General features: G+C 38.6%; 1 protein-coding gene across 1 annotated transcript in view; it reads left to right on the top strand.

Annotated features, from left to right (window-relative positions):
* Window positions 1-22,909, top strand: part of LOC149785030 (kinesin-like protein KIF21A) — a 259,702-nt gene that overhangs the window by 93,000 nt on the left and 143,793 nt on the right. The window contains exons 19-22 of the mRNA XM_089978736.1: window positions 2,159-2,253; window positions 9,646-9,714; window positions 21,399-21,470; window positions 22,140-22,259. Coding sequence (XP_089834862.1) covers window positions 2,159-2,253; window positions 9,646-9,714; window positions 21,399-21,470; window positions 22,140-22,259 — 356 coding nt within the window. The remainder of the gene's footprint in view (window positions 1-2,158; window positions 2,254-9,645; window positions 9,715-21,398; window positions 21,471-22,139; window positions 22,260-22,909) is intronic.

Here is a 22,909-nt window from a genome sequence, read left to right as displayed (position 1 = left end):
CTGCCATCAAATATGACAACCTGCAAAAATTAAAATAAGCTTTAAATGACTTCTCAAAAATCACTTTACAGAATTTGATCATTTTGACAAAGAATCCTGGCATAATGGCCTTTCGGTTTGTTAACAATGCTGCCAACCTACCACCATCAATTATGGCCACCATTACTAAGTATAGAAAATTCTTTAAATATCATCCTAATAATTAACAGAATTTGGCTTGCAATGGTTTGTCCTTGTGAAAGGCACATAGCTCCAATTCATTTTCTTGGTGTGAAATAGCAATAGTATGTTCAAGTTCCAATAAAAGTGCCAACCAGTCAGTATTGACAAAATTTGACAGAAACAATTCTGGTGGGAAGGTTTGTCACTTTTGTACAAATGATGAAGATTTGTCATCTTAGATTTGAACATTGTTACTAAAAATATACAAATCTAGCGTGGGTACGTGGGAAAGCCTGCCAGTAGCTTCTCGTGGGTCGGTGGTTCTTTCCTGGGTTTTCCAGGGTTCTTCCTCCACCAGTTATACTGGCCGCCATATATGGCCTATCTTGTGCTGAAAAATGGCGTTAAACCCTACAACAACAACAACAACAACAAATCTTTAAATGGTTTCTTATAGAAGTTGCCAGTCATAATTGGTCACATCACTAAAAATAAAAAAGAAGTCTTAGAACAATGTTTTCTGAAAACTGCTTTTCAGAATTTTACCATATTTCACAGAAAGCATCAAAGCATATTGGCCATTCTTTTGTGCATGACTGTATGGTCATCATTACAAGAAACATTTTACATATTTTCACAACTAGCAAAAGTTGACCAGATTTCACAGAAAGTTGTCCTTGTCCTTGTCCAGTATGGCTTCCATTAATTTCAAGTATACAGATAAAAAAATTACGGAACGCAACTTACTAACCCAGATTTTCTGCCCAAATGCCCTTCTGTTTAGCTTTTAGTTAAATGTCAACCAGGTGAGCAATTACAGGCTACTTGAGCCTCTTGTTGAGTAAAATGATAACTCTATCTAAATTGTATCTGTTTATAATTACTGTATTTCACAGTAGCTGCTTGCTGGCTAGAGGCCAAATGACCTTATGGCATAGTTATTTATCTATTGTGTATCATCTATCATCTACCATATGTTTGTCCCTCAACACTTGCTTGTAAATACTTGAGATCAGATTTCGATCATATTGGTATGAAAGCTGATATCGCTATGATCTTGGATGAGTTTAATTATTAATGGGCAACATCCACTCATGCTAACGAGTCCATATTTCTTATCAGGTTTTATCTTTATGTCATCAAGATCTTGGATGTTTTATGTTACGTGTTTAGGCTTGAATAAACAGTAGCACAAGAAAGAGTGAAAACAACAAGCTTTGTAAAATATAACAAATTATTTATTTCGCTGGAAAAATACTGTAAAAATGAAGAAACAAAAACTTATGGTTTTAAAAATCAAATCCAAAAATAATCCAAGAATAATCCATGAATAAAATTTAGAAGTCCTTATAATAAAATGTTCTAATGATCTAATGATTTCAAGTTCTAGTCCAGATGAAGAATCCAAGATGGAAGACAATGACATATGCAGTAACCTGTAGTGTGTTGAAGTCTACAGTTCCTTGTAGAAACAAAAAATATCACTCCGGTTTTGGAAATCCAAATAAATTTTTATAAGAACTGTCTTTATACAAGAATTTTGTATGCTCACAGATTTTCCAGGAAAAAAGAATTAATCTTTTTGAATCCAAATAATTTGAAATAACTCCAAACGACACAACACTTTCCAGTGTAAAAGCCCAACTGAGAATATTTCTCTAAAACAAAGGTTATATCTTATTCATAAACACAGTTTCAAAAATCCCCAAGTTGCAAAATCGAAAAGGGGGTGTCATGTGATCGTCTTTATGTCACATACTTCTAACATGACTCCGACAAAAACCAATCATTTTACTATAAGAAAAAAATAAAAAACTATTTACATCTTAAGCCACGTAGTCCCATCATAAAATATAAAAAAAGAATTTATGTGGCTGTTACTAATTTTACTATTTGGACAGGTTTGACTATATCTTGAATCATTCTTGAGACAATTAGTATGGATTCTCATTATTTAACTATCAACTTATTCTTTTTGTTATTTACCCTAACATAGCTCCAGTGACATCATCTCCTCGGAGACGTAGGCGAGGTACTGCAGAATTTTCTGCAAAAGCTGCCAAACAAAGGTGGGATACATTGGAGAAAACTGTAAGTGCTATTATGTCACATAAAATTATGATGTAAGGTTGTTTTATTGGTAGCTTCAGAACTTGTACAAAATATGTATGATGGAATGGGGGGCATTTTTTAAGCTATACATGTCCAGGGTTCTTATGGTCTTTGAAGTTTTTTTACAGTTTGGGAAAAATGAGGTTGAATTTTCAAGGCCTTGAAAGTTTCGGAAAATCTAGCAGATTACCCTGAGGTCTTTGAAAGTCTTTGAAAATTGAAATAAACCCAAACATTTTAATTTCTTTCCAGCATAATCACAAATAAAATTGTCTAAGGTTGTCTAAGGTTTTCCTGTATCTTTCTTTTGAATTAGGAAATTATAGTTTGAATTTCATCATTAAACAATATTGTAGTATTTTGCATTAGTAGTTTTCTCATATAACATAACTTGTATACAAAATATTAGCGAAAATAGGTCTTGGAACTCTGGGTTTGTGGCCATTGAAAGTTTGGGAAAAGTCTTTGAATTTATCATTCAGAATTCTGTATGAAGCCTGTTATCAAATGCCAGAAGAGCTTGTGGGATGTTCCATTGTATGTTGTCTTTATCCATTGTCTGTTGTCTAGTGTCAGGTGTCCATTGGCATAAATTTATTATTGCTACTCCTCCTTAACTACTTGTAGGATTACCATGAAACTTCACAGATTCATTCCAAGGTCTAGTTAGTCTTAAATGAAAATGGTGCTACTCAGACATTCATTATGGTCACCACTGTGGTCATCTTGAAAATCTTTTTTATGACTTCTCTTGCTGAATGGAAAGTCAATATGGGGTTTTCACCAGAAGACTTGTGATATCTGGTTGGCTCTAAATGAAAAAGGCCCCAATCTGACGTCAAATATGGCCACCATGGCATCTTGAAAATCTTGCCATTTTTACTCCTTATGAATAGAAAGTCATATCAGCAGAAGTCTTCTTATGTTGACAAGTTGGTCCTAATTAATAAAGATACTGATCTTATCTCTGATATGGACACCATTTTGAAAATCTTGATACAGTAGTCCCCCTCTTATAAGGCCACCCCTATTGCAGCAGGGAAGTGGCCTTATAATGAGGGTGGCCTTTCTAGAGGGGGATGACAAATGCGAATAGTAAATACATATGAAGAAAGTTACAAGTACATTTAATTCTAAAATATTTAATATTTTCGTTAAAAAATCACATGCATGTTGTGAAATAAATGTAAAACAAACAGTTTCATCATTTTCAAAAGAATGTTATGAATAACCATTGATATAGTTTTAAAACTATCTTTATAATTATGTTTCAAATCACATCATCTGTCACTTTGTTGGTAACAGTCTAAAAACCAAACTGGTCTCGTCACAATTAAAAATATCCTTGCCATATCCTGTGCATATATCATTTAGTCTTTTGTTCCAATCTTCATTATTAACATCAGCTGATTTTCCACTAAGGACAGAACACTTAATATTGTGTCGGACTTGAAATCTGTGCAACCATCCATTACTTGCGGTAAAGTTGTCATATCCCAATTCAACTGACAAAATTGTTGCTTTTTCTTGTCATTCAAATCAGGATACAAACATCTCCTGGCTCAAACAATCTTCCTTTCTCTGGCCATTTCACCTTCCCACTTCTGCAGAATTGTTTCCTTATCTTTCATGATATTGTTATCTGAGTCTTTCCGGCATTAGTTTTCTGCAAAGATCCTCACACACCCCCACCTCTCGGTCAGTTGAATTAATTTCACTTACTCTTCTAAACTGAGAATTTTTCTTTTCCTCGATGACATGTTGATCTTTTTGCAGTAAGTTATTCATGTTTCCAACTACAGTACTGATAAAACAATTTTTTATGCATCTAAACAAATTGCTGTGTGTTTATAAAGGAAGTGATTTTGTCACGTGATTTTTTAGTCGTAGTCTGGTACCCTATTGTTTTTATTTTTTTTACACTGAGAGAAGCTAAAACGGCTTCAATATGTACCATTAACATCACGCAGATTTGACCTTGCGGCCTTTTGGATTTGTAATTTTGACAATTTTTGTCAGTAGTAATAGCCACTAATTATCAAAGTCAACAAGCTCAACATCTTACTAAGGAAAGCCATAAAGGCTATCAAACCATTTTCCTGCTGACTTGTGTATTGTACATCGATACTGCCACTTTTCACTACTGTTCAATAATTGTAATCTTAACAATTATCAGTGACTAAACCAGACATCTTATGATAACACAGCAGTAAGGCTAATTGGATTACATGTACTTACCCTTTTGTATGGAATAAAATTTGAGTCTTTCACTGGTTTATGGAATAAATTTGGCTTCTCGTGAGGCGTAAATGATATAATATTAACCTTAGTGGTACATGTACTTTAGTCAACACTTCTTTCGGTAACGGAAACCTGACATTGGGAAACATAAATCAGATTACTTAACACACATTATGAAATAAATACTGGTTCTAGATACATATTAAAATAAAATGCGGCCACTTGTGAGGGGTAAATTTTATATTATTGCACTAATATGCTGGCCGCTGGTTGCGTTAGCCGGGTGGCCTTTCGCGAGGGGTAGTTTTGAACACAAACTTGTCGGTGCCAACGGATTCTGGCCGCAAGGAGTGGGTGGCCGCTGGTCGGGGGGGAGGGGGGGTGCCATTCAAGAGGGGGGCTACTGTATTGCTACTCCATGTCAGCATGGGGTTTTTCATCAAATTACTTTTCATAAAGTTTATTTGGTCCTAAATGAAAATGTTAGATACAATATGGTTCTTACAGTGGCAGATTTGAAAATCTTGTACACAATGTCAACATGTTTCAGCATTTTGCAGATAAGAAGAATAAGTGATCTTGAATTCCCAGAAATTCTTTTCACCCATTAGAGTATCAAATCCCGTTGAGGGGCTCTTATTTTGTATTTTGATCCATGTATATAAGATGGATTCAATGCTGTTATTGGCGTCATTTTTTTAAGCAGAAACCTTTATACCGAGCATACTTTTTAAATATTAATAAACCCATCATTAGGGTATTAAAGGTTGCCATTGTCTGTCAGAGCATGCATTTGTTTTGGTTTCCCCGATGATTACTTGTGTTCTGGTGACAAATATCAACACAGCTTGGTAAATTTATTCTGCTTAGCCCAACAAAGAACTCCATAATGTTGGGGTCAGCACTCCAAGGACAAGGCCACTGTTGCTAAAATAGATTTTGCCAAAGCATTAAATTTCTTTATGACAACTTCTGCTTAACAGAACACAATGAGTTCACCTTAGCCCTAGAAGAAACCTTATTGATATGACACAGTTAATGTAGTTAAAATATATTTTTCCATTTCATTTCACAGAAGTATACTGCATCCATTTTCTTACTAAATTTCATTTTGTTAGCATTGTACACACATGTTTTTTTTATATACTTCAGTTGTCAAAGTCATTGTACATTTGGATAAATTGCACTGTTTTAATTGTCTACTCCAAAAATCACCAGACTGATTAATCCACAAAATCTATATTTAGCTAATGCTGACCATGTTATGATCTTGACAGTTATATCCGGTTGTAGTTATCAAAGATAAAAACCTCAACCACTTTGTGACCCCATTTCCTATAAATGTTGACATTAATGATATAATATTAACCTTAGTGATACATGTACTTTAGACAAAACTTCTTTCAGTAATGAAAACCTGACATTGGGAAACAGACATTGGTAAAGAAAATCGGATTACTTACCATACCATATGAATTAAATATTGGTTCTGGACACAAAATAAAATGTGGCTACTTTTGAGGGATAAATTTTACATTTTTACACTAACATGCTGGCTGCTGCTTGTGTTAGAGGAGTGGCCTTTCTTGAGGGGTACTTTTGAACACAAACTCACCAGTGCCAAGTGATTCTGGCCATAAAAAGTGTGTGTGTGGGGGGGCAGGCACTTGTCGGGGGGGCCATTCATGAGGGGACCACTGTATAGTTTATACCACCAAGTTGAGTATTTTGAGCATATAGCTATGGAAAATGCTTGTGTCATATTGTTATATCCATCAGTTTTTCTTCAACAGTTGAAAATGCCATTTTTTTCTGAGTAGACACTTGACACAAATATGTTCTATTTCAGCCTTTTTCTTTCATTTTTTTCAAAAGGTGTCTCCATAACAAAACATTTTAGAAAGATGTTCCATATATGAAAGTTTCCTTATGTTTGTGAGATTCAGTTCTGTTTGAAATGTATTCTCTGCCAATGTGTAGCATGCAATCATGGTGTAAAAATAATATTTATACGAATAAGGAGACCATCGCTGACAATTTGAAGAAGTTTATCAGCAGTTTTGCCAGTTTTAAATGGGATCTAAAAGGTGGCAGGTACTTTCCCTGTAGGGATCAGACCATGAATTAATTTTCCAGCGATATCAGTTTTCACATTTGAGAACTATTCTGTTCGTTAGATGACCCAATGCACATGTACTTCTTAATTGAAGTAAACACAAGCATTCTGAGCAATCAGAATTATATGCTTGGAGTCATTTTCACAAGATTCATGTCCCTAAAGTGGGGTACAGATAAAACCACCTTAATAATTGTTTTTGTACTGAGTAGGCACAGGATAATTTTAGCCTGCCAGACAAAAAATCAAAATCATATACATGCACAGACAGAATTTATAGAATTTTAAAGCACTGATGAAAGTAAAAACGACAAATTCCACACTGATGTTACAGTTAATGGTCTGATATTCAGATATTAAGTAGACTATTCCTCCACTTCAGGTCTGGTACCTTGCTCAGTTAATAATCAGTGGTCTGAGTCCTCACAGGTCTTCCAGGAAATTACCGAGACTCACTCCCAGTGTCCCCACCTCCAGGATCACATCCACATCCCTGACACTGAACTAGATGGACAGTGCCCTCTAAAACACATTACCAGCAACATTTTGTACAAACACAATCCCTTATTCCTCTCATTTTAAGCAGATTTTTTAACAATGATAGTCTGATTGATGACATCCCTGCTTTTCATTCATCAGACATGTAGTTGACAAGTTTTCTCAGTTGAGTTCGTTTAGGTTCACCTCCCTGAGGATTGTGTTTTAATGATTTTCCTTGTGGTGTCTTCAATCCTCTCTTTCTTCTCAGAGTTGAATATCAAAACATGAACCCTTCATTGCAGCTGTAGATCTTCCTGCCTTAGCACCCAGTCTCCTAAAAGTTACGGGGTCAGAATTTCAAGATGATTCTGATAGCTCCTCAAAAATGGGACAAATCCTAGATCACCGATCTACTCCATCTAGCAATAGATCTGCCCATGAAGATCCCAGCCAACCCGAATCTCATCATGCAGCCACGGTTGCAAGTGTCTCATCCTGGCCCACCCCATCTTATTCTGCATGCTTGGCTCTGATCCAGAGAGCCTTAATAGACAATTTAAACCTTTGATTCTGGAGAGAATCTCAAGAGCAAGAAGGCCCTCCTCTCTGAAGACTTCTGAGGGAAAGTGGCACATTTTAGGGACTGGTGCCAGACCAGTCACATCATCCCTTTGAGTGCCTTAATCTTTTAACAGGCTGACTTTTTTTCTCTTTTTTGACTCTTTGAGGAGAAACAGCTGGTCCCCATCACAACCACTCTATGATACTTGACACATTCTGGCAACATGGCAGATATGACATTGGGCATGAAAAAGACCTTTCAAATCTGTTAGCTAATTTTGATCTCAATTGACCAAAATCCCTCACCTTCTTTCCAAAATGGATCTTGTCCAGGGTTTTAACATGGCTCAATTCAAGTAAATTTGATCCTCTATAGCCCACACTTTGCTAAACTTTCTTTCATGCAAGATGTGTTTCCTGATAACTTTAGCCTCCACTTGCAGGGGAAGCAAGCTACATGCCCTTTTTGTTGACCCAAACTATCTTCAGTCACAGGCCTATGTACCCCAGCTGTGTTGCTTATGTGATTAGGAGAATGGGTTATTGTTTACATGGGGAATCCAGCTATTCTTCGTCAGAAGGATAGATAAGGTAGAGGTCGGACGATCAGCATCCTCTCCTCCTATTACTTTTTCTCCTAACATATTGTGAATGGGGAATGTATTTCAAGGAGAAAGTAAACTTTTAAGTAACTTATGTTTCTCAGAGAACATTCACTTAAAAACCCTTCCAATCACCCAGCTATGCAAGTATCTTCATTAGCATATTACTCATTTTAAAACCTGCCACTCCTGGTAGTGCGAAGTGGATCTGATAGGCAATAGTTACTGCCCTTTGTTATTTTGAAACAGACAGGAAAACATGATTTTTTGTCTTTTAGTAGGGCTTGATTCGCAGAGTAGCAGGCTAATATTCCTAACATAATGTGATTGAGTAAGTATTCTCGGAGAAACATAATTTACTTAAAAATTTGCTTTCTTATGTCCAAGTGAAACCATTAATGTGGAGTGTGGTTTACATTGAATGACAAGGTTACTGTTAAAAAAATATATATTTGACCTTTGTATTTCAAACAATATGAGATGTTTTCTTCAGTGAAACTTGGTGGGTGGGTGTGCATTTGAGTATGTGTGTGTGTGTGTGTGTGTGTGTACACACACACACACACACACACACGTTCCCCTTTGCCCAAAAATTGAACCCAGAAAAGCAAAGTTCTTTGGTAATTTTAAGCCAGGAACAAAATTTCATATGAATTAATATTTACCTAGGCATACTGTTGGAACCATTTCCATATATATTTTTTCATGTGTACTTAGTGAAAATAAATCCAGTGACTAAAGGTGTGGTATCATGTCCTATTTGAGGTACTCATGATTGGCCTATATATATTGTGTCATATACACTCACTTAGGAGTTGAATCCATTTGCATACAACATAGGCCCTGATCTGCCATTGCCTAATGCAGATCAGAGTCTCTGTTGTCAGTTCTACTGATTACTACTAACAAGCTGCACAGACCCAGATCTTCTGGTACATTATGTGATAGCAGATCTTGGTCTTAGCCTTTTTTTTCAGTTGGACTTGACCTGTAAGTGAGAATATGCAGTCAGTAAAGGAAATCACAAAAGAAAGCTTTATGATGTATCATGATATTGGAATTGAGTGTTTATGTGCTTTTCTTCTCAGTTTATATCAAACTATATTCTGTTTTGCTTTTACAGGTAACTTCTTTGATAACAAGAAACAGACAATCACAAATATAGAAAGTTTGTATCAAACTAAATTTTTTTTTGCTTTTCACAGATAACTTCTTTGATCAACAAGAAACAGACAATCACAAATATAGAAAGTTTGTATCAAGCTAAATTCTTTTTTGCTTTTCACAGATAACTTCTTTGATCAACAAGAAACAGACAATCACAAATATAGAAAGTTTGTATCAAACTAAATTCTTTTTTGCTTTTCACAGATAACTTCTTTGATCAACAAGAAACAGACAATCACAAATATAGAAAGAGACATGGATGTGTGGCTAAAGGTAAAAAGTTAAAATTAAACAGGAAGTTGATTTTTATGCAATGCGCAACATATAAGGGATTTGTTTAACAATATATTATTTGATCATACAGAAAACTTTGATCATACTGCATGTAAATACTTGATATAATGGTGAAATCAAATAGTAGAAAGTAAAGTGTACAGACCTATACATGTGTAGTAATAGATATTGATCTGCTCATAGCCAGATTCTTTGAAGCAGTGACATAGCTTGGAAGCAATTAGAGATGTGCTGCTAGGGCATGCAGGTGTATAAATTGCACACAATTTGTACAGTTTTTTTTCACATGGACAGCATCACGCATGAGAACATGCTTAAATTAGTTTAAATATAAAACTGTTCTCTGTGCAGTAGACAATTTTTATTTAACTGTTAACCCTTAAAGTGCTTGTTGGAACAGAAGTCACTCTGCTGGTAGAGGTCTCATGATGCTTGTTGCGACTTGTCTTTATCAAGGTAGGCAACTGTATAAATGTACACATTTGGCTTGACATTAATGGTTGTTGAACTAAATTTGATTGGCAGATTGTGCCTTGGTACAAGCATTCTTTCATAGATTGAAGCTTGTATTTATCAAGGAAGTTTATGAGTGTTTGTTTAAAATATGGGCTACCTATAAAGCCAAATTGGCTGACTCCCAACATGATTCCTCTTTCATAGGCAAATACCGGCTGATGATAGTGATGATGATAATAATTTTCAGAGTTTTCAAATATATCATATTGGAGGTGGGACAGAGTTACTGAAAATGCTGAGTGATTTTGAATCAGAAATTGATGTTGAAAATGATACTTGTGTACAAGCTGGGTGGACAGAAATAGACAGCATGCTGGTCAATCCCCTATTTAGTGTTTTTTAAAACTTAAAAGTGGATAAGGCAGAATACAAAGCCTAATTAAACTTCTGGTGATTTAAAAGTAAAGTGCAATTTTTGTTTCTTTTCTGTAACAATTTCAGCCCAAAGGAATCATGTATTAGAAAAGTATATAGCACTCTAAAGGTTATTAATAAATTTAATAACCAAGAGGCTATAAATAAATTAAAATTTAAGGGTATTTATTTGATCTAAATACCTCTGTCAGAACAAGAGGACTATGGCATTGATGAACTTAAAGCCCTAATATAACATCATAGAACTGATAAGAAATCTGGCATATTAGCCAGCAAGGCATAGAGTATGAAAATTGTGTGGTCGAACGTATATAAGTCTATCACTAAATTCAACTTTTGAGAATGCCAGTAAGTTCATGTTAAACGTTATTACTTATATATTTTAGCAATTAAATAAACTAAATTTATTGACACATTATTTTTTTCCAAGTCAAAATGATGTGTATTGCAAACAATTTTATAGTAACTTCTCAGCCATTTGCTTTTGAGATATATGTGCTGAAAAAGCGATCTTCATCCAGGAGGTATAAAATTTTGTTGTTCATTTGTTGTTTTTGGATTTAGTGTCATTTTTCAGCACATGATAGGATAAAAAAGGTATCCAATATAACTGGTGGAGGAAGAACCAGCAAAAACCCCTGATAAGAACTATTGCACAAGGCGAAATTAGAGAATTTTGTACTGAAAGATTTAAAATTGAGTAGATGTATGCAAACATGTAATTTTTTCGTGGAACAGGATTCCAGGAGTTCATTCGAGTGAATGAAAGGTAGAAACTTTCATTTGCATCTACCACTGTTCTAAGATTATTGAAGAAATGTGTCATGGAGTTGCACATCTCTGCACATACTGGCATGTTGTAGGTAAGCATAACTTTCTCAGGTCAGGAAAAAGTCATGCAGTTCTTATGGCCTATAACTTCAGTTTGGCACAATGCACAGAAGTCAACAATGGCTTGATGAATAGAGAAATGTATTGGGAGTAAAATGAATGATAGATTAAGATTGAGTGCTTTCATTGACAGGAATAGCCGTCTTAGATCGACAGTCAGGTGTAGAGTGTTTAGAAGTTACTTACCTTGTCCCATATTGCATGATAGATAGGGTCTGGTCCCAGAACAGATTATAGGAGTAATCTGAAGAACTTGAATCACTTGGTATAATTATTTTGTCCTTCAGGTTATTGATTTTTTTCAACATTTATCTTCCATCAGCCACCTGTTAACTCTTTAGGTCGAAGAAACATCAGACTGGACTGCAGACATATGTACGGTGTAGGCTCAGTTATTGTGGTTCTGTATAAACACTTGCAATATATATTTCTCTGTCAAATTACCCAGTTATATTAACATTGGGAAATAAATCTCAGCTATCTGTGAATCCAGCCCACACTCAAAGATGAGAAAACCTATTGTCGAAAATGACGAAATAACTCTTGTAGATTAACTCCGCTTTCCCTTGCTGGGTTGCCAGCTATATAGATGATGTTTAACAGTTTAAATTTTCACTCAGATTTTTGTTAACAGTGCCATTGAAAATCCATTGCAGTTTATTTTAATTTTAATCCATCCAACATTTTTTTTATCAGTGGTATAGTAAGTCAGAAAGTTGATAAAACTGGTGTATACATTTGTGTCTTTTCTGGCGAATTTATTCATATTTGTTGCTTGTTGTTTTTATCCATGCGATATCAGTCAGCAAAGCTGACGTTAATTTCACCCTTGTATTTGTATTTTGCACTTAAACATCAGTTTATTGTGTATTTCTTGGTTAAACGAGGTTGCCAAATTTAATATTTGTTTATTTGTTGTGTGCACTTGTTTTATCTCTATCATTTTAGAGATATCAAGCATGTGCAAGAAATGCAAGTGCTCTAAGTTGCTGAGGATAATCATGAAATGTGCCTTGTCTGCATGAAATGTGCATCATCACACCCATGCAGCATGAGTGCTTTGTGAGCAGAAAACATATGGTCCAACATTATAGAAAGGCAGTTAAAAGCCAAGAGAAAAGGAAACATTCAAAATCATCCTAGCATGCAGTGTTAAGTACCTATCTGTGGAATATTTTGATGCAGCTCCTGCCCTTGTCAAGGTAACCAAAATTGATCCAATTGAAGGTGCAAGTCACTGCTCTACTGGGATCCCAGATGATGTGCATAATACAAGCTCTTCGTTTCGAGTCTCAGATTTGGCCAATGTGGGTATGTGAGAAAGCTTGCCAGTAGCTTCTTGAGGGTCGGTGGTTCTTTCTAGGGATTTCCCAGGTTCTTCCTCCACCATTAATACTGGCCGCAATGTATAGCTTATCGTGTGCTGAAAAATGGCGTTAAACCCTACAACAACAACAACAAGCTTTGTTCAAGTTGCCATTGAGGGGGAGGGGTGCTCACTTGTGACCAGACGTTGTGACCATCAGTGGCATGTGGACAGTGCAAGAGAAGACTCATCACATCAGTTTCTCCTTCAAATACGTTCCCCGATCACATTAACATTAGGGATATAAGCCTGCTACCTCTCGAATCCAGCCCTACTAAAAGACGAAAATTCGTCTTTTCGGTCTATCTCATATAGACCAAAGGGCAATAACTCTTGCCCCTTACCTCCCCTTGCCACCGCCAGGTGTCACTAGTTTTTAAGCTTTGCTTGTACGGATAACACATACATTATACCTCCAAACAATCCAAGCCATCTTAGCGTTAAATTGGACCATCTGAAGTTAAATTTGGATTTATTACATCGGACAATCATTCTTCTACAGGTTGCATACATTATTTTAACATTTTTTTTTCAAAATTGAGTGACTTTGTCACCCTTACGGATTTCGTCTACTGAAGACCATGTTACACACGCTATCGCTGAACTCGTGTTGTCAATTAATAGTTAACGCGACACTAATTTCGCTTACTCTGTTAGTAACGGTTGTGGTATTAGCGAATTAATAACATGCTGAATTGCTAATTTGTGCTTTGCTTTCTTTTCTTGTGTCGTTTCAGTAGAAATGTCAACCAAATGCATGAAATGCAAAAAGTTCGAAGCAAAAGAAGACAACTATGACTCTTGTATTGTATGTACCAATTGTACATCATCTATACCATGCAGCATGTGTAATACTTGGACAGAGCAAACGTGGGCTGATGTAGTCCAGAAGGCAGCAAAAGGGAGGGATAGATGGAATAAGTCGAAGAAAGATAGCATTGATGTCCTCAGTATACATCCGAAGACAGCCTCCATTGCGAGCCTTGTGGGGGACATTGGGGTCCCCCCTACACCTAAAGTTCATCGTTTGCAACCGTTAGCCACAGTAACATCAGCGGCAATGGAGGAAAATAATGTTGACAGGGTACAACAGTCCACCTTGGAACAGATGTGTCGTTGGGTCCAGGAAATGACGATGCAGCTATTGACATCAGGCCACATATTACCCTTATTTCCCTCGCTCGCTTCCACAGCTTTTTCTGACTCTTTGGGGGAATGTTCCCCCAATTTTAGGCTGCCCAGTGGGCATAAGTACCCCCGCATGTCCGAGCATGGCCTTCGGGCCTGTAAGTCAGGACGCATGGGGTTTTTACTGGATCCATTTCATTATACAACCTCTACATCACCGGCCGTCCAGCTGTCCCAGCATGGGGACCCTATTGCTAAAATGGTCCAACCAAATATGACTTACAGGGAATTTAGTGATAAATCCGTCCGTCAAGCTGTACTGCCGGCAACATACCAATACTATGGCAGAGATTTTAGTGAGAAATCTGTCCGTCCAGCCAGGCCATTGGAGCAGCCGGTAACAGTGAGAGCAGGACCGTCGCCAACATTCAGGCCGACCACAAGCCAGACAAACCAGCCGGCAGGGCCGTCCGTCCATATGTTCACGGCTTATCCACAAGGGAGAGTTAGTGACAGTGTTAAGGATGACGGAATCACGTCATCTATGCCACCTGGTATGCTCTATCCAGAAATGCAAGCTATTCCAGAACACGACTCGGCACACAGTGAAGGTGACGAAACTCCTGCAAATCAGCCGTACACAGATCCAACCATGGAACGGACTGAGTTTGGCTTCAAGGCGGCAGTGGAAGAAATTTATAGGGTGTTGGCAACTTCAGAATGCCCTCCACCTCCTACTGCCACTCAAGACTACAAAGTTAAGGCGTCTGTAGATCTTAACGGGGAGGAAGAGACGCTGTCCTTCCGGCTCCTTCCCCAGTTGGAAAAAATTAAGGAGATCAGTGATCATCTATCAGGACGAATAGGTGATCTGGGGAATGCTAAGGTGTTCTTTTCAGAAAGCCAAGTACCACTGACGTTCTTGGGTCACTGGTACAAAACTCATTCAGATGCCTTCAGTACAGATCTTCAGGCTCTGGACAAAAATATGGCAGCAGTTCACATGTCCGCTCCATTGTTTTACAAAGTGGACAAAAATGTGTTCCATGCCACGTTAAAGTTAGTCCGGAACATAGTCGCTAAGTCTTCAGTGTTAGACTTGGCTTCATTAGCCATCTTCCGACTCGCAGAAAAATCCGACAGTGACCACGCTTGGGAAGCGACGGCCCGGATCGCTAGAGTTACTAACATGGCTAATGTGTTGACTGCTTCTGCCAACTTAGACCTGATACGACATGACGCATGTCTGCGGTCCATGTCGCTCAAGCCCCATCATACTCTGGCTTTATGGATGACTCCGTTTGGGTCGCCTTTACTTTTTGGAGGAAAAATTGAAGAAGTTCGGAAGCAGGCAGCTCAGGAACTGCCCCTCCAACTCGCCGCCCAACCCTCGCAGGCGTCTAGGAAAAATCAGCCCTGGCCACAGTGGAGGGATGATTGGCGGACCAGGGACAAGGGATCCTTACAATCAAATGTGCAGTATAGATCCCAACCCAATGCCAGGAAACAACAGTCTAATCAAGCTAGGAGGCAACCATACAGAGGCGGTAAGAAACAAAGTTTCTCCGTCTTCAAGCCTCCTAACTCTAAAAATTGAAGTACCCTCTCCACCACCCGCAGACAACCTACCTGTGGGCGGCCGCCTCCTGCAATTTCAGGACCACTGGACCACCTTTTTTCCTCAGAACGATTGGGTGATCCAGGTCATTTCGGAGGGACTTCGGATTCATTTATCCAACCCCCTCCCCTGTCCTCCTCTCCCCTCTTCATGGACGTACCATCCGATCGGGAGAAGGATACCTTTCTACAACAGGAGATACAGTCGCTCGTAGAAAAATGGGCGGTGGAGATTGTGAAAAAACCGCAATCGCAGGGGTTTTATTCCAGGCTGTTTCTTATCCAGAAGGCAAAAGGCAAGTTGAGGCCGATCATCGACCTGAGTCGCCTCAACCAATACATTTTACCACCGAAATTCAAGATGGAAACGGCGAGATCAATCCGTCTTTCCATCCGGCGGGACGAGTATGCCGTCAGTCTAGATATGACCGACGCATATTTTCATGTCCCTATCCACCCCGCGTCACGGAAATTTCTCCGATTCGCTTACCGTGACGCGGTTTATCAGTTCCAGGTCCTACCCTTTGGCCTCAACATCAGCCCTTGGGCTTTTACCAAGGTTATGGATTGCGACGTCACCCTGTTCTGCTCGACTTCATCTACAGGGATGGCAGTGTACTTGGACGACATCCTCCAGAAACATATGGTAAGTTCTATTCTGCTCAAAGGCAGAAACGATCTTTTAGCACTTTTAGATCATCTAGGCTTTCTCATGAACTGGAAAAAGTCCGATCTCCGTCCATCCCAGCATTTTGTCCATCTGGGTATGGAGTTTCTCACCGATCTGAATCTGGTACTGCTTCCTCGCGCTCGCGTAATCTGGATCGTCGAACTCGTCGAGTCCGTTTCAACAGGACGTGGATTTCAGCGAAAGAATTCTTGCAACTCCTCGGATTATTCAATGCAGCGGCAGACTTGATCCCGCTTGGCCGTCTTTTTATGTGTCCCTTACAAATGACGTTACTGGCATAATGGCGCCCCTTTTCAAGTCCCCTCAATCAAACAATAATGATCACGCCTGAAATACGATCGTTCCTGCGTCAGTGGCACAACCCCAGTTGGCTGTCCACGGGGATTCCTCTGGAGATGCCCCAAGCGGAGATAACGGTATGTACTGACGCCAGTACCTACTGTTGGGGTGCCCACCTGTTGCCGGAATTCGCTACAGTCAGCGGCACGTGGGAGCCAGGGGAAAGGCCTCTCCACATCAACCTGTTAGAAATGAGGGCTGTCATCAATGCCTTTCATTTCTGGAAGGATCAACTCTCAGGAAAAACTGTCCTCATTATGTCAGACAACTCTGTGGTGGTGACTTACCTCCTCAAACAAGGGGGCACGAAATCACCAGACCTATGCATTCTGATCTGGCAGTTTCTACGTTGGTGCGACAACCTCCACATCAACGTACAAATCAGACACATTGCCGGCAGACTCAATGTCTTGGCCGACACTCTATCCAGGAAAGGTCAAGTCATTCACATGGAATGGTCACTCCATCAATCAGTCTTTCTTTGGATTTGCACACTTTGGGGGCGTCTGATGATCGATCTTTTTGCGACAAGGTGGAATTGCAAGTTGCTCACCTTCGTCTCTCCGGTTCCAGACCCAGAGGCTTGGGCCGTGGACGCTTTGTCAATCAGCTGGGAGGGGTTGTGGGCATTCGCCTACCCTCCCACGGTTTTGGTACCGAAAATAATCCAGAGGTTAAGGGGTCAGAACTGTCGGATGATTCTGATTGCCCCTCTCAGATGGAACAAGTCCTGGGTCACCGATCTACTCGATCTAGCGATAGATCTACCCAGGAAGATTCCAACCAGCCCAAATCTTCTCAAACAACCGCGGTCACAGGTGTTCTGCCCCTGCCCGGACCGTCTCCTTCTTCACGCTTGGCTCTTGTCCGGGCAGCCTTGCAAGACAAACAATTTAAACCTTCGATTGTGGAGAGAATCTCAAGAGCAAGAAGGCCCTCCACTCTGAAGGCTTACGAGGGAAAGTGGCATGTTTTCAGGGACTGGTGCCATATCAATAACATCGTCCCTTTGAGTGTCTCAATCCCTCAACTGGCCGACTTTTTTCTGTGGCTTTTCGAGGAGAAACAGTTGGCCCCAATTGCTATCAAAGGCTACAGCTCCATGATATCAGACACATTCCTCCATCATGGTAGATGTGATATTGGGCATAACAAAGATCTATCAGATCTTTTAGACAATTTTGATTTCAATCGACCAAAATCCCTCACCCTGTTTCCAAAATGGAATCTGTCCTGGGTTTTAATATGGCTCAATTCAGACAAATTTGAACCTTTAGCCCACACTTTGTTAAAGCTACTATCATACAAAACATGTTTCTTGATAGCCTTAGCTTCAGCATGCAGGGTGAGCGAGTTACATGCCCTTTCCAGTGACCCAAACTTTCTTCAGTTCAGATTAGATGGTTCGGTGGTCCTCCTGACGCAACCAGGCTTTGTAGCCAAAAATAGGTTACTATCCATTGGCAATCAAAGAATCGTCATTCGCTTGCTCTCTTCCATAGATAAGTCAAGAGCAGCAGCCATGCAAGATCCTGTTTGTGCACTCAAGCACTATTTAAAATGCACAGAGGCGTGTCGGGACACACGTAAGCGCCTCTTTCTTCCGGTCAAAGCTGGTAAACGGGATATCACGCCTCAAGCCCTTGCTTCATGGCTGAAGTGGGTTATACGCTCAGCATACTCTGAGGTCTCACAAGATCAGAGTTGTCTCATGAAGATTACGGCTCATGAGATTAGAGCAATCTCGGTGAGCCTGGCATTCGAACGCAATGTTTCAATCTGAGATATAATAGAAGCCGTTGGCTGGCATGCAGAGTCAACCTTCTCCAGTTTTTATCTCAGAGATTTGGCTTCGCAGAGGCAAACCTTGAATCTGGTAGGTCCGGTGTCGGCAGCCCAGATGACCACCAGACCCATTTAAAACAATCAGCACAGCCTATGAACTTCGCTGGATTCGCCAGTGAAATTTCATAGGTAAGAAGATTTCATTAACTATCTTCTTAACCGTATATAGGGGTCACATTTCACGTGACCTTAGGCTGTGTTGCTGATGAAATTAGGAGAACGGGTTATCATTCAAATGGGGAATCCAGCCATCATTCCCAAGAAGGTACCCGGGGTGGAGGTAGGATGCTCAGCATTCCCTCCTCCTATTACTTATTCTCCTAACGTTAATGCGATCGGGGAACGTATTTGAAGGAGAAGGCAAATTTTTAGTAAATTGTGTTTCTCCGAGAAGACTTACCCGATCACATTAGTTAAAAACCCTCCCAACCACCCCGCTATGCGAGCATCCTCGTATAATATATATTGCTCAGCTTAAAAAACTAGTGACACCTGGCGGTGGCAAGGGGAGGTAAGGGGCAAGAGTTATTGCCCTTTGGTCTATATGAGATAGACCGAAAAGAAGAATTTTCGTCTTTTAGTGGGCTGGATTCGAGAGGTAGCAGGCTTATATTCCTAACGTTAATGTGATTGGGTAAGTATTCTCGGAGAAACACAATTTACTAAAAATTTGCTTTCTTGGAAATGAAAGCCATATCCACGATTCCTGTGCTTAGATGGAGCACATCCAGGAGAAGGCAGTTATTATGATGTCAGACAATTTATTCATAGTGAACTATGCCTTTAAACAAGGAAGACATCACCAGAGCTCTGGTTTTTGGTATGGGAATATCTCCATAGGTGTGCCTAGCCGATTCATTATTAAGGAGAGGTCAACAAGGAGTAGTTTCCATATGTCTGTCTTTCATTGAGTTTGGGCTCTATGGGACTGACCAATATTGGATCTATTTGTGATGTGGTGAAACAAAAATCTTCCCAACTTCACATATCCATAATTAGACATGGTTGCCCTTTCAGTGAGCTGTGAGGATATATGAGCCTATGCTTCCCACCCCCACCCCGCCAGTTCTAATACTTAAATTAGTCCAGAAAATGAGGGGCAGGGCTTCTGATTGCCTCTCTCCAATGGAATAGGTCCTGACTTGCAATTTGCTTATTGTAGTGATAGACATACCCAGGAAGATTTTGGAGACCCCATTGTTGTTAAAGCAGCTGAGGTTATCATTATACCATTCTTCTGCAGAGAAACTCTTTCAAGCCTGACACCTCCTAAACAAAAAGGAGTTCCGTGCTTTATTTGTGGATGAGACTGTAACATCTAGATGGCTGTACACTTTGAAAGTGTGCAAAGGGAAGTGGTGCATTTACACTAATTGGTGTCATGTTACCAATATCAAACCACTCTCAGCTTTTATCCCCCCTATTAGCCAAGTTCCTTCTTTTATACTCTTTGAGGACAAATGCAATCCCCTATCACAAATAAAGGAGACAGATTTAAGATATCATGGAAGAGACAATATTGGCCACAACAAGGATATTCTAACTTTTTGTCCAATTTCAACATATCTAGACCCCATTTGCTCCCTTTATTCCCCAAAATGGAACCTCTTCTGGGTCTTGACATGGAACAATTCATGCAAATTTGAGTCTCTGTCTTCAACCTCTTTGAAGATTTTATCATAGAAGTCTTGTTCCCTGCCAGCACTAGCTTCAGCTGCCATGGTGAGTGAGCTACATGCACTGTACATGAAATTCCATTCTATTCGCACAGTTGTAATAATGTTGCAAACTCTAACAACAGGTTACCAATTACAAGTAATATTTGTCCTTTATCCTTGATTGACCTGTCAAGAGAAGTGAAGCTGCAGGACCCGGGGCATGCACTCTGATGCTGTTGGAAGTACACAGATAATTTCAGTGGCAGTCCAGTCATCCAAGGCCTTTCCTACTGGTTAAAGCAGTAAAGCAAGACAGTGAATTAAAATTAGATATATGTTTTATTATTGTATTAATCAATTAGTCTTTGTATCAGATCAAGTAAATGCTAGAATGGAAAAGTTTAAAGATGTGCATATTATAACTGCAATGGTCACAGTTGTGTGTCATGCCAGCTCATTTAAATTTACCATTTGACCACTGTTTTAAATCTAACAATGGTTTATCCAACTCATTTACATACGTAAAAGCTTAGGGCCTAGATCATGTTATTTGTGGAGAAATGAGATCCTAAATTTGGTAGTAAACCTAAAATTCTCAATTGGTGCTCTGAAGTTTTCCTGAGGATGAGCAGAGATGTTGTGATTGGTTGCTAGGAAATTGCAGCATCAATATTTTTATTGTAAAAAAAATGTATTTTCAGTACAGTTGTTTCTCAAAATAAATGCCATTCTTTTTTTACATGTTCTGTTCTAAATCAAGAATAGTGCTAGAATGTATCCAGATTCACATGCAAAATTAGTGACATAATACAAATTAATTTCACTGGCATGCATATGATTCTTTTGCAGTAATGTATTTAGTATTCTTTCAAAAATTGGTTAGCTTAGCTTAGTTTATACAGAAAGAAGAGCAATTTGATTACATAAAAAACTTTTTTATTGACAGTTACTCCCAATATGATTATGAAACAAGTATTCAACAATTTTATCTTGGCCTCCCCAAAACCCCATGGTCATTGTTCATTCCATTCTTAATTTTCAGAGGTACCCTAGTAACTCATGCCCACATTTGTGCTGTAGTCTGTGTTTTTGGACCCCCGATGAGCATGGGTTGTTGAGTGAGAGGTATATGGTAAATTTCTTCATAATTTTAAGTACAAGTCAAATTAAGGAATTGAAAATAAACTTTTTATTTGATGATGGAATATTAAAGATGATAATATTATTTTGTTTTTAGCAAAGGGAAAAATTTGTGAAAAAGCTGGAGAAATATATGAAGGAAAAGGACAAAGCTGTGCAAGCTGGAAAAGTATGTTAATTTTTGTTTTTTATCAGACTTGAATCGTTACTTTAAATGACAATAGAATGTCTGTTACTACTGGAGTTGAAATTTTGTCTTTTACATTGCTTTAAAGTAGTTATACATGTATATTACATGGTCTGCATATTACCTGTTTTCAAAAGCCAGCCAATCTCATAACAAGTTTCCACTTTGATATTAACACCTGCAAAATTTTGTTTGACAAGATAAGGCCTCAGTATGTGTCATTTTTAGCTGGACTACTTAAAGAATAGAGATAATGCATGAAAACTGTTATGAAAATTATTGCTGTTGCTGTTATTAGGATGGTTGAGCTGTGATAGCATAGAGAATTAGGCTGAAGTACTTTTAACAAGCATTGGCTGTTCGTTAGTGTTTGCAGTGATAAAAGATATACCATATATACTGGCTTATACATTGATCCCATCTGCAAACTGCACAGACCCACATGTGCCATTGCATAATGTGCTGGCAGATCTGGGTCCCTGTAGTTTGATGGGAGTAATCAGTAGAACAAACTACATAGACCTGGATCTGCAGGTGCATTATATGCTACAGTGGATCAGGATCTTTATTATTTTGCAGTTTGCGTCAACTTATAAGTGAGTATATATAGTAAATGTATTGATATATGTAATGTATATCTTTATTTTTCAGAGTGAAGAAGAGATCAGGGAGATGACTGATGTTATAGAATCTCTTAATAATCAAGTTGAATTTGCTCAGGACAATATATATGAATGCCAAACCAACATTATGCAAGTAGAAGAAACAAATGTGAGTTTCTAAAGTATATTTAGGTAGCAGTCAACTGTTTAATGATTTTGGATGTTAATGATGTTTTTTTTTTCAGTTACAAGTTTTGAGTTTTGACAGTGACATTGGGTAAAAAGGATATGGGCAGACATGCCAACTCTTATAATTGGAGTTGAAGTCTATCAAAATGATCCTTAAATTATGGGTTTTTGGAATAACAGCAAAATCCAGATAATGGCTTGTCCATGTTTGATCAGGAACTGGAATTCCTAATCAAACCAGTGTAACTTTACATGAATGTCTCAGACGTTTTAAAGTACCAATATGTTTCTTACAAAGCATTTGCATTATGAAGTTGCTGTTTATATAGCATTTTCTAGAAATTGTGTCCAAATGAGCGAGGATGAAAAAGACATTAAGCCTCTTAAAATATCAAAAGAAATATTCATAAGCAGAAAAGAAATAGTTATTTTTATTGAACATCATGTGTAGATCTGAGTATGCCTTGTGGCAGGAGAGATGATAGATGTTACCATGTGGAATTTAGAATAAATCCACAGAGTGTCAAGTTGGAGAAGACTTTAAGCACCATGGGAATTGAAACTTCAGTTTATGAAACTGTACTGGAGGAAATTAAGGTCTAAGTGTACTTTACAATCTGTATTGGAGGT

This window comes from Sinohyriopsis cumingii, chromosome 13 (genome assembly GCF_028554795.1).
Source record: "Sinohyriopsis cumingii isolate HCF-2022 chromosome 13, ASM2855479v2, whole genome shotgun sequence".
NCBI classification, from domain to species: Eukaryota; Metazoa; Mollusca; class Bivalvia; order Unionida; family Unionidae; genus Sinohyriopsis; species Sinohyriopsis cumingii.
Note: the sequence above shows the minus strand (reverse complement) of the source record. Positions and strands in the feature narration are given on the sequence as shown.